Source organism: Cucurbita pepo, chromosome LG13 (assembly GCF_002806865.2).
Source record: "Cucurbita pepo subsp. pepo cultivar mu-cu-16 chromosome LG13, ASM280686v2, whole genome shotgun sequence".
Classification (NCBI taxonomy): Eukaryota; Viridiplantae; Streptophyta; class Magnoliopsida; order Cucurbitales; family Cucurbitaceae; genus Cucurbita; species Cucurbita pepo.
The window spans coordinates 6,101,111-6,113,538 of record NC_036650.1 but is presented as its reverse complement, the minus strand read 5'-3'; the positions used below and the strand labels follow the sequence as shown (position 1 = coordinate 6,113,538).

Here is a 12,428-nt window from a genome sequence, read left to right as displayed (position 1 = left end):
AAGGTTTTATTAGAAGTACATGAGGGCTATTAATCGAGTAAATATTTGAGATGGATGAATTGCATCGGCCTTCGTCGAGTTATTAAAACCATTTGTTTTAAATTTATGCAAAAACAATAATGAAATTAAAATACTTCAGCAATGTATTTATCTGTTTTAGCAAATTAAATTAACAAATTAAAATCAAAGGTTATAGTAACAAGTTAAAACATAATTGATGGCATTTAAGTATTGGTCTTATCTTTTTGAGTCTTCATTAGTATTTTAAAATTTAATATTTATTGACTACTTAACAAATATATTATATTACTTCTAAAAATAATTTTAAATTAGTTAATTATTAATACTTTTAAACAATGGAAAATGACATTTATCCTTTAATTTAAATTTTACATATTTAAGTATGTTAAAAATCATTTCTAGTCTTTTTTTTTTTTTTTAGAAATAAAAATTATATTTTAGTTTATTATTATTGTTATTATTATTTTTGGAAAATATTTAACTAAATAATACTGATTCAACTCAAACTAATATCACAACAATGAAGCCCTTCTAAGGGTCATCCCAAACGAGCTTATGGCCTAACACAAACCAAATTAAACAACTCTTAATTAATTAATTATATTTATAAATCTATGTTTTTCTTAAATTTAATTAACTGATATCCCAATAAGAAAAATGCAGTCTTTGTGTGTGAAAGACAGCATTTAACACGAAGAAATCAAGAAATAAAAGTTATGTCCAAAGAAAATGGAGCTAGAGATTGCCAAGCGCCTCAAATCCTCTGATCAAAAATCAAATTTCTGGAAGCAAAATTCATAAAAATATTCTGGAATCAGACCCCAGCCGCCATTTTCTTTCCCAACGAGTTCATCCTGTCGTTCTCTCTTTTTCTTCATTTCATTATTCAATTCTGAAAAGGGGGAGAGAGAGAGAGAGAGAGAGAGAGATTATACAGAAAGAGCTCAGCGAACTGTGTATGGTGTTATGTTGCTTCGAGTGGCACTAGGACGCCATCGCCGTCGCCATGAATTGCTCACTTCCGGCCTCCGTGACCCATTCCTATTTCCTTCGGCATCTCTTTCCTTCCTGTAACAGTGCCAGATTTCCCGGATTCCAATTGCAGACATGGTGGCCGATCAGGAGGCGGCTTAAGTTCGCTTGCACGGCGGAGCTCTCGAAGTCTGTATCTCTCAATTTTGGCTCGGAACTTCAGGTCTCTTACTTTAATCCTCTATATTTTCCATCCAATTTATCGCTATTTCGTTGTGTTTCTGGCCGGAGAGCTGGAAGTGATTGTGCTTGGTCTTGTCCGGGGAAATTAATTGCTTTGTTACTGTATAAATGTGAGCATGATGGAACCCTTGTTTTTGATTTAATGTTATAATCGTTGTTCTTCTCAGTTCTTTAGGTTTTAGAGGCCCTCTGCTGATTGTTATTACATTCAAGTTGCTTAGAATCATGGGGTTATCAGAAATGGCGTATTTATCAAAAATAAACTCTGGATTTTGCTGTTTGATTATAAATCAACTACAATTATCTTCTTCCTGATTTTTATTTCGTGTTTTAACTTTGCCCTTCTGATTTTTTATTGTAAACCATTCCCATTTTGTAATCTATTATAGTCACCATGGATGGGGCCTGTTCCTGGCGATATTGCAGAAGTTGAGGCATATTGTAGAATCTTTAGAACTGCTGAACGGCTCCACTCTTGTCTGATGGATACTCTTTGTAATCCTTTGACTGGTGAATGTAGCGTTTCATATGATGTTACACCAGGGGAAAATCCAATAATTGAGGATAAAATAGTCTCTGTTCTTGGATGTTTAGTATCACTTCTTAACAAAGGAAAGGAGGATGTACTTTCTGGAAGATCATCCGCCATGAATTCTTTCCACGTTACAAATTTAGATTCAATGGAGGATAATCTTCCTCCACTGGCTTCTTTTCGGAGTGAGATGAAAAGGTGTTGCGAAAGCTTGCACGTTGCTCTTGAAAACTTCTTGACTCCGGGCGATGACCGTAGTTTGGATTTATGGAGGAAACTTCAGAGGCTGAAGAATGTTTGTTATGATTCTGGTTTTAATAGAGGGGAGGATTGGCCCTGCCATACATTGTTTGCTAATTGGAATCCTGTTTATCTACATAATTTCAAGGAAGAAACATCAGCAAAAGATTCTGATGTAGCCTTCTGGAGTGGTGGTCAGGTAACAGAAGAAGGTCTGAAGTGGTTAATCGACAAAGGATTTAAAACGATTGTTGATCTTCGAGCAGAGACGGTGAAGGATGAATTCTACAGTGCATCCATACATGGTGCTATTGGTTCTGCAAAAGTTAAGGTGATCAAAATTCCTGTTGAAGTTGGTAATGCACCAACGGTGGATCAGGTCGAGAAGTTTGCATCGTTGGTTTCGGATGGCAGCAATGGGTTGATCTATCTTCATAGTAAGGAGGGTGTGTGGAGGACATCAGCCATGATATCTAGATGGAGGCAATATGCTACTCGCAGTGGAGCACAGATCGTCTCTAATCATACTATCGTTCCGGGCGATATTCTCCTTAGAGACGCCTCTTCCAAATTAGCACATAATCAAAATGGAGCAAAAGAGTCGCTGGAAACTTCTACCGTTGGAAAAACATTTCCACATGAAGAAGACGGCCAATCTTTGCTGCTAGAAAGTGCCCATCATAGTTCAATCAATGGAAAAAATTATGCAGAAACTGATAAAGTTAGTCTGAATATGAACGGAACGTACAACGGGTCTATTCCTACACAAGATCTGTCATCTTTAAGAGCAGTTGATAATGGGGAAGAGCATCACCCTCTGAAAGCTCAGATTCCTCCACGCAATAGTTTTTCAAGAAAAGAAATGTCCAACTTTTTTAGGACCAAAAAGATTACCCAAAACTACTTACACCATCAATTGAAAACAAAAGAAAAGTCTTCTACCGAGTTACCTGCAAGCAGTGTTCAAAGATTTAGTGTTGGTGATAGTGATCTTAAATCTGGCATTGTTGAAGCAGGAAATTCTAACAACAGCCCACGTGTGAACGATACGTCCTCGAAGATCCAATTTTCATCTACTACAAAGATGAAGTATGTCAATGTTGATAGTCCTGTACCAGCCAATCCTATTCTTAATAGACTTGTAGCTTCTACTTCTGTTGGAGATAAATTTCCCTCTAAATCGGAAACAAATGGCTTAAAGAGCAATGGTCAAGCAACTTCGGTTTCTAGCGATGTCGATGTGGAATATGTGGAGGGAAATATGTGTGCTTCTGCCACTGGTGTTGTAAGGGTGCAATCAAGAAGGAAGGCCGAGATGTTTTTAGTTCGAACGGATGGTTTTTCATGTGCTCGAGAAAAAGTGACTGAATCCTCTTTGGCCTTTACTCATCCTAGTACACAACAACAGATGCTTATGTGGAAATCCACTCCTAAGACTGTATTACTTCTCAAAAAGTTGGGTCAAGAGCTCATGGAAGAAGCTAAAGAGGTACCATAAAAACTGAACTTGAAATCTTGAAACCTACCTGTTCGGTTTCAAACGATGTATAATTTTACATGGAAAATTCTATCCCTAATTGTAGGTTGCCTCGTTCTTGTATCATCAAGAGAAGATGAATGTACTTGTCGAACCTGACGTTCATGACGTATTCGCAAGAATTCCCGGGTTTGGATTTGTCCAAACTTTTTATAGCCAAGACACCAGGTAAGACTGCATTGATGAACTTGTTGACATTTCCTTTTTCAGGGATTTGCTTATCCTGTTGTATGCTTAGTGTAGTGACCTGCATGAGAAAGTTGATTTTGTGGCATGCTTGGGTGGTGATGGGGTTATTCTCCATGCTTCAAATTTATTTAGAGGTGCTGTTCCCCCAGTTGTTTCGTTTAATCTCGGGTCTCTTGGATTTTTGACTTCCCACACTGTAAGCTCTTTGACTCGAGCTTTTCGGTTTCTTTTGATTGACTACTGCACGGATGAATATTTGTTTGATAATAATACTTTTTTGATATAGTTTGATAGTTGTAGGCAGGACTTAAGACATGTCATTCATGGAAATGATTCACTAGATGGTGTCTATATAACTCTAAGAATGCGTCTTCAGTGCGAAATTTTCCGAAATGGCAAAGCTATTCCTGGGAAATTATTTAATATTCTTAATGAGGCTGTTGTTGATCGAGGTTCGAATCCGTACCTTTCCAAAATCGAATGTTACGAACATGATCGACTCATTACAAAGGTGGGTTTCCTTTTTGAAAATTAGTCCAGTTGATATGATGCAGATCATCATATCTTATCTTCAAGAGTGATATTATCTGAACCATTGGCTGCAGCTACTAAGTACAAGATAGTCACTTCTTTAGTGGAAATGCTTTTCAGGTCCAGGCCGATGGAGTCATTGTGGCTACACCTACTGGAAGCACTGCTTACTCTACCGCAGCAGGGGGTTCTATGGTAAGCTAATGTTTTTTTTTTTTTTTTTTTTTTTAANGTCGATGTGAGATCCCACATCAGTTGGAGAGGGGAACGAAACATTGCTTATAAGGGTTTGGAAACCTCTCCCTTGTAGACGCGTTTTAAAACCGTGAGGTTGACCGCGATACGTAACGGGTCAAAGCGGACAATATCTACGAGCGGTGGGCTTGAGCTGTTACAATTGATATCAGAGTCAGACACCGGGCGATGTGTTAGCGAGGACGTTGGGTCCCAAGGGGGTGGATTGTGAGATCCCACATTGGTTGGAGAGGGAAACAAAACATTCCTTATAAGGGTGTGGAAACATCTCCCTAATAGACGCGTTTTAAAACCGTGAGACTGACGGTGATACGTAACGGGTCAAAGCGGACAATATCTGTTAGCGGTGGGCTTGGGTTGTTATAAATGGTATCAGTGAGGACACCGAGTGGTGTACCAGCGAGGATGCTGGGCCCTCAAAGAGGTGGATTATGAGATCTCACATCGGTTGGAGAGAGAAACGAAACATTCCTTACAAGGGTGTGGAAACCTCTCCCTAACAAACACGTTTTAAAACCGTGAAGTTGACTGCGATACGTAACGGGCCAAAGTGGACAATATCTGCTAGTAGTGGACTTGGGCGGTTACCGTCGAAGAGCTTTGTATAAGTCTGTATCTTTGGTGTGAATACTCTTGGACTTCTCAATTATACTGATTTCTTTTCACATGCCACATTGTTGAAGTGGTTTCTGGCCATATGTATGCATAATGGAAAATGTTGTTCTTGAATGTGATTATGGAGAGCCAGCCGTTAGGATGAAGTTCTTTATGCGTCTTTGAGACAATGTTCTTCTATCTTGCAGGTGCATCCGAACGTTCCTTGCATGCTTTTTACTCCAATCTGTCCCCATTCTCTCTCATTTAGACCAGTTATACTTCCCGATTCTGCACGACTCGAGTTAAAGGTGATTTCATTTAGAACTAACGCTTTCGAGTATCGACATAGACTCGTATAAACTCATACATGAACTGTACGTGTTTGACTCTACTTATACGATACAGGGATCAAATGCATACTTGTTTAGTCTCGTATAGCTTAGCGTTCTAATCGAGTATGACTCTACTTATATTGACAGATCCCGGAGGACGCACGGAGTAACGCTTGGGTTTCCTTCGATGGAAAGAGAAGGCAGCAGCTCTCAAGAGGCGATTCGGTTCGGATATCCATGAGCAAGCATCCACTCCCAACTGTAAACAAGTGTGATCAAACTGGTGATTGGTTTCGCAGCTTGATTCGCTGTCTGAACTGGAATGAAAGGCTTGACCAGAAGGCCCTTCGAAGCCATACCATTAACTTCATTTCAAATCAATAAACGAGGTCTCTGTAAATCACTGTACATACACACAAAATTTGGCTTTTACAGTATATGAGTTCCTCAAAAGTGAAAGAGAAGATGGTAGGTAATACTTGTACTTCAATGGATACTATAAAAATGATTAATTTATAGAGTACTTGCACCGCGTGTTCTTGTTCGACACTCTTCGATTCAAACTTTATATAAATTTCAGAATATTCATGTCGTCTAGTGGAACAGCTCAACCCCACCACTAGTAGATATTGTCTTCTTTAGGCTTTTCTTTATAGGTTTTCTCTTAATGTTTTTAAAATGCGTCTGCTACAGGGAGGTTTCCATACCCTTATCAAGAATGTTTCGGGATCGCACATCTAATATGTTGATGAGGGCATGAGAATTTCGAGAAATGAGGCGAAAACTTTGTACTTATTGTTTGTATCGTCAACTTAGTTCATCATTAGTTCGAGCATTTTTTAGTACAACAAGTGGGGTGCGATGATTTAAATTTATGATCTCGAGTTTTGTCCTTGTCTTTCTCTGTAGCTCAAATGAATATTAACCGAAATAGTAATAGAAACACGTGCACAAACGATTGTTAGGTATTGTTCGTAAGTGAAATTCAACTTTGAACCTCAATTATGTTTATTTTCCTTTAAAATCATAATGTTGAACGACTTATGGTTAATGTTGAATATTTGTTCTCTATTTATAAATAATAATAATAATAATAATAATAATAATAATATTTCTTTGATACGACACCGTTTGGTTGCCAAAAACTTCTAAGCAGCCGAACAGGTTAATAAGGAGACTAGCTTCGACATAGACCGTCGACGCGTCATCAGAGAAGAAACGAAAGCCTTTGCAATAGAGCTGCTGCCCGAGGTATTTGCTTACCGCTCCTTCGATCTCTTTTGTAAGTGGGCAAATCCTGGGGAAAAGATTCAACTGGATCTAAAATTTTACCATTTTTCCGATTCGATTGAGTGGAATTTGTACTGAATTGCATCTTCCGTTGGTTTTTGTTTCGGATTATGTTTCTTTAATCTGACTTGGATTGCCTCTGATCTTTCGATTAGGTTATCCAAAACTAATCTATTGATTGTAGTGACGCTGAGATTTTTGTACCTTCTGTTGTTTCGGATCCGCATTTTTCTTTTCTTTTGCAATTGTTTTATTGCTGCTCATTTTGATCGCACATCTTGTTGTTTAGCTGATTTCTGATTTCTGTTGCTGCCGTTCCTCGTGGTTTGATGCTTGACTACTGGTTATGACGTTTTTGTGTTTGTCATTACTGAAGGTCATGGCGGGGTCTGGGAGTTCCATGCTTACCTCATTTCTTCTGTTCACTGTCATTCTTTCGCTTCAAGAGATGTATAGAGGAAAGTTAGCTTCATCGGAGTTGTTTACCATACTTGGAGGATTCGTCAGTTCTCTTCTATTTCTAGTGCTTCTAACTGTGAGTGCATACGCTTTTATCCTTTACCAGCTAGACTAACGTGTGGATTCATTTTATCTTCATGTGTATTTCTGGATCCGGTGGCTTTTCCTGGATGGGGAGTTTACAGATATTTTATGGAATAGTTCGTGTTTTATCAGTATTTAATTCCGTCCTTTAGGCAGTTGAATCCACCTTCATAACATCTTTTGTCAACTACATGGACACTGAATAAGTGATATTGTTTAAATCAAAATGTGCAGTATTTCGTTGACTTCGATTTTGCATCGGTTACGAATTATAAGTTACAAAGATTTCTGCAATACTATGTTGTTTTCAATTCTAATCTCCTTGTTTTGTAAGAGATGATATTTCAAATTATAAATGATTATGACATTTTGGACCTGGCTTTGCTTGCTGTCAAACGTAATGGAATCAGTTGTATTTCATGGTTTTAAGATAAGTTATGCATAGCATAACTCATGCAAACTGTTGCATGCTTGCAGAATTTTGTACTTGTGACCGTGTTTTTTTGCTTCAATTACAGCTTGCAGTTCATGAGCTTAATTTGTATTTAGTGCTTTTCAGCTTAAATTGCTGATTCAGCATAATAATTTTCATTTTCTTGATTTATTTATTGCAGTTTATAGGAAACTTCCAGGAATCATGTGGCATGCGAACTGGATGGGGAGCTGGTAAGTTTAGTTGCTTGTTCTTGTCTGCACAATATTTTTCCTTTTCTGCTTAATTAGTTTGTCTAATACTAGCTCACGGTGTCTGAGTAGCACCAACTTAGCGGTTGCGAATTTTGAATTATTGGGACATTACAAACCAATTGATCCTCTTGAATAACTAATAAGGCGTAAAAGAAAGGAGTCTGGGTATTCGTTCTGACATCCAAGAGCAAGATCCAGATTGACTTATTCGCTTGGCCAATCGTCTGAATGTCCATTAGTGGCTGTGGTGATAGGGGGGAAAGTCGTAGTCACAATCTGGAGAGGAAACCCATTGATGTCTCTCGAGTATAGGTTTCATATGGAAAGCACATATTTTTCAAAAAATAGTCTTAATACTAATGCTGCAGATTGGAAACATTTGATGATTTCTTTTATAATTACCTGCAACAAGCGTATCTGTTCTCTATAAATGTTCGTAATTGTTACGATAAGTAAGCAATCCTTATACTATGGGGCAGGCATACACTCATGGTAGCCACAATCTATTTTCATGATTGAGTTGAAAGAAATTTGTATGGGTCTATATCTGTATTTTTGGCCTTTTCTTCTTCATCTTATGCTGCATTGATTATGCTATTGAATGGATACTTGTCAATCATGTACTCCATTTGATTTGTGCATTATTAATGAAATGAAAATTTCATTGTTTAAAGTAAGTACTTTCCTAGTACTAGATACTCTTTTCCTTTATGTTCTTTCATAACAAACGAATTTTCATTGATGTTTGTTGAAAACCTTTATGCGAGTTAATTCAGAAGACCATATATTATTATAAACAATAGCATAATAGTGCACTCATCTGCCAGTTTCCTTGGAGATGAAGCAGAATCAACTAACCATTTACTTTTCTGTTGCAGTCATCGTAGCAGAAGCAGTTGCATTGATTGCTGCAAGCACTGTTCATAGAGTTTGCATCACAACATGGTATCCTGACTTAATCCATATTCTTTCCTGTGTTCATAGCTACTTCCCGTGGGAAGAAAGAAATACATTAGGAACCACTATAAAGTACAAATATCTCAGATCATAACGATTCAAAAGTGAAGATTATAAGATAGAAAACTGATCCTATCATAATCTAATATCAAATGTTCAAAATGGTAACTTCATTTCAAATATTTCAGAAGGGAAGGGAACAAATTCTAGACGTATGTTTATAGCCATTATATTAAATAGTAGAACAGCACGTTCCTTGTGATTGATTGCACCAAAACATTGAGTATCTTGAAACTCTAACTTCACATCTTTCTTGTTTTCTTCTGTTGCAGCTTCTTATTCTCCGCTGGACTGCTGTACGAGTTGAACAAGTTTTCGAGCGTGGCACTTTCTAAATCTGAATCTAGAGCCAAAAGGCACTGAGATGGAAACTGAGTTAGTTCTTCAGAGAGGAACAACGTTGTTTTTGAGATTTTCTTTTTACCCTTAGCTCCTGCAGGATCACTGCACCTTATGGTGCTGATTAGTTGTTTTTTTGTTTTCCTTTTAGGAGAGAGCCGGCTGTGGGAACAGTTACTACATTCATAACTATCATAATATTAACAATTACTGCCTTCAAACATTTTCTTCGTTGATTAAGTAAAAAAATGCATGGCATGTCTCCTGATTAGAGGTCCTATCGCCTGCTATTGAAATTACAGATTTGCAATAACAGTTCAAATTATAGGAGTACTGCATGTTATTTCATATCTCAAAATAACTCCACAATGTACATATTAGAATTCTATTCCAAATCTAAACCAAAAAAGAGATAGAATCTAACATATTACGACATATTCCGAATTCAAGCCATCAAGAGTTCAACACTTCTTAAATCCAGACCTACGTAAAACTTTTCGACAATGTTGTTTACCAAGCTATATCTCGGTGTAAATTGTCTAATATTTTTACTTCCTATAACTATACCTCCCTCATTGCAAATTCGGAAGGTCTTTTGTGAACTCCATGGATTATACATCCCTTTTGTAAATTTTAATCATCAATGAAATTGCCTCTTATAAAAAAAATCCTAACTCTACGAACTTAATTAACTCCCAAGACTAAACAACCATAGACTCAAGAACTGCACTTAGTGCTATCTGATGAAAAGAAAATCTGAGCAAAGAGGTTGAGAAACATTTCCCCTGTTACTCCAATGGAAATGGTTGTACATAAAATTCAGCAGTAGCAAATGGCAGCTCAAATCATTTTGACCATCTTTCTTTCTCTGCTTTTGCATTTCAGCTCTGCAACAGAAGAAAGGAAGAAACAGAAAGTAGATGACATTTGGCCTGCAATAAGATGATGATATATGGGGAACTATGAATCTTTGCATTTTAAAGAAATAACATATGGTACCTACAAAGGCAGAAACAAAGCAGACCTCTTTTAATAGTCCATCCAGCAAAGATGGGAATTTTGAACAGCAGCGCATCATTCAGCCAAGTTCCTCAATCACACATTGGCTCCTTGACAAGTAAATTCATTTTTTCCTGCAGAAATTTTAGAACATCTTCTCTGCCTTCCTTGATCAATAAGTGTCTCAACCTTCCAAATGTGACACCAGAAGGCCGTATTCCCTTCTCTATCATCTCTTCCAACAATATACAAGCTTTTGTAGCATTGCCTATCTGACACAGTCCATTAATAAGAACAGAAAACGTGTGCATGCTCGGAACAAACTGCTTCTTCTTCATATAATTCCAGACTTTAAGAGCCATATCAACCTCCTTCCTCCCACAGAACATTTTTATGATCATGGTATACGAATCTACGTCTGGTTCGCACACTTTGACCATCCTACGAAACATCCTAAACGCCTCATCTGTCTCACCACTGCCTATTAAGCTGTTTATAATGATGTTGCAAGTCCTTGAATTGGGGCTAACACCCTTTAATTCCATGTCCTTTAACACCCTATACACATTCTTAATCCTGTTTGCTTTACAGAAAGCAGAGATTAAAGCATTATATGCTGCTACATCAGCCCTTACTCCATTTCTTTCCATCTCCAAGAACGTAGAGACTGCCTCCTCGATCCGATTTTCTACACCATACGTATGTACCAAAACACTATAGACAAACGATGTCGGTCCACAATTATTAGAATCCATTTCTTTTACAATGCCAACTGCTTCGTCGACTCGTCCTGCTTTGCAAAGAACATCAACCATAATGCTATATGTCACTATATCAGGAACGCAGCCGCTATCAATCATTTCTCTAAAAATCTCCCTTGCCTTTGGAAGATTTGGAGCCCTACCCCATCCTTCAATGAGTATGCTGTAAGTTTTCGAGTCGGGAACAAATTGATCCTTCATACTGTCAAAAATTTCCTGAGCCTTCCTCACATTCTTGGACTTGCACAGAGCACTCAGCAATCCATTAAATGCAGCTACATTTGGTTTCATGTTGTATTTTTCCATGATATTAAATGTATAAACTGTTTCCTCTACTTTCTGAGCTCTAGCATACTTTCTCATGATAATACAGAACGTTTCAACATTTAGAATCTCCTTATTCCTCATAACATTCACCAAATCCCACACCATCTGGTACTGCCTTATCTTAGCTAAAGACTCAATCATAGAGTGGTAAGCCCTCACACTATGGACATAGCTTCGTTGTTTAGAAGCCCATTCAAAGAACCTATAAGCTAACATGCCAGCATTCTCAAATCTTTTTAGGACAGCCTCAGCTATCTCAGGTGAAATCCTAATCCCACTTTGATCAAGGGCAGTTTCAAGCGCCAATGTTTGGCATGTCATCATGATTTTACATATACCCTTGATTGAATCCGAGACCGTATCAATTTGTTCACCAGAACTGTATAGCCTAGCCAACAATCTACATAATGGAAGCTTATTTCTCTCATAGCTGCAAATTCTCATCATGGTACACAGAATTGAACTTTGCCTCAAACAATGTCAATAACATGAAAACAAGTAACTACGCATGCGATTATGGAAAAAATCACCACTTAAGTAGCTGCAGAGCTTCTTAATTAAGCATATTCCCAAACCAAACTATAGCTAGCTTGAATTTTCGAAGGACGCTAAAGAGAAAATGAAACAGAACTTGAGAAACTTATAAATCTATAAACAATCCAACGAGTAACAGTAGAACTAAGTAACTAAAACACAAAACAGGCTAGCGTGTCGCACCGTTGTTATCTTCTTCCTCGCTTCAATGGAAGAATGAAACGACGGCGGCGCGATCGAACAAATTCCTATCGCCTAGTGGCCGGTGGTTCGAATTTGAGCATGCTGCGTTCCAATCCAATTTGGTGTAGAATACGCGCCGGATTTCGCTCCTCCGACGACACGGTTGCACGAGACCGACGAATTTTAGGGGTTGTAGGCTAAACTACAAAAGGATAAAACTTAAAATAAAAAAATTATTATTATTATTATTTTTTTGAATTTTTTTAGACGTTTATGCTATTTTTAAAACTTCAAAATTA

General features: G+C 37.6%; 3 protein-coding genes across 5 annotated transcripts; 2 read left to right on the top strand and 1 right to left on the bottom strand.

The window, feature by feature from the left end:
• Positions 1–714: 714 nt before the first annotated feature.
• LOC111808826 (NAD kinase 2, chloroplastic-like) lies at positions 715–5,998 on the top strand. Its single transcript, XM_023695025.1, has 8 exons — positions 715–1,216; positions 1,626–3,497; positions 3,592–3,713; positions 3,789–3,930; positions 4,021–4,245; positions 4,386–4,460; positions 5,324–5,425; positions 5,597–5,998. The coding sequence occupies exons 1-8, from the start codon at positions 1,028–1,030 to the stop codon at positions 5,831–5,833; spliced, it is 2,964 nt and encodes a 987-aa protein (XP_023550793.1). The 5' UTR covers positions 715–1,027; the 3' UTR covers positions 5,834–5,998.
• Positions 5,999–6,623: 625 nt separating this feature from the next.
• LOC111809023 (protein KRTCAP2 homolog) lies at positions 6,624–9,602 on the top strand. 3 transcript variants are annotated; one of them, XM_023695335.1, is made up of 5 exons: positions 6,624–6,731; positions 7,116–7,274; positions 7,897–7,948; positions 8,848–8,914; positions 9,259–9,602. In XM_023695335.1, the coding sequence occupies exons 2-5, from the start codon at positions 7,119–7,121 to the stop codon at positions 9,347–9,349; spliced, it is 366 nt and encodes a 121-aa protein (XP_023551103.1). In that variant the 5' UTR covers positions 6,624–6,731; positions 7,116–7,118; the 3' UTR covers positions 9,350–9,602. The 3 variants fall into 3 exon arrangements, with proteins under 3 accessions (XP_023551103.1, XP_023551102.1, XP_023551104.1); XM_023695334.1 differs by having other exon boundaries at positions 6,625–6,700; XM_023695336.1 differs by lacking the exon at positions 6,624–6,731 and adding an exon at positions 6,751–6,894.
• A 39-nt stretch (positions 9,603–9,641) lies between these two features.
• On the bottom strand, positions 9,642–12,321 carry LOC111809022 (pentatricopeptide repeat-containing protein At1g77360, mitochondrial). Its single transcript, XM_023695332.1, has 2 exons — positions 10,350–12,321; positions 9,642–10,212 (listed from the first exon to the last, which is right to left on the bottom strand). The coding sequence occupies exon 1, from the start codon at positions 11,857–11,859 to the stop codon at positions 10,417–10,419; it is 1,443 nt and encodes a 480-aa protein (XP_023551100.1). The 5' UTR covers positions 11,860–12,321; the 3' UTR covers positions 9,642–10,212; positions 10,350–10,416.
• Between the last annotated feature and the right edge of the window lie 107 nt (positions 12,322–12,428).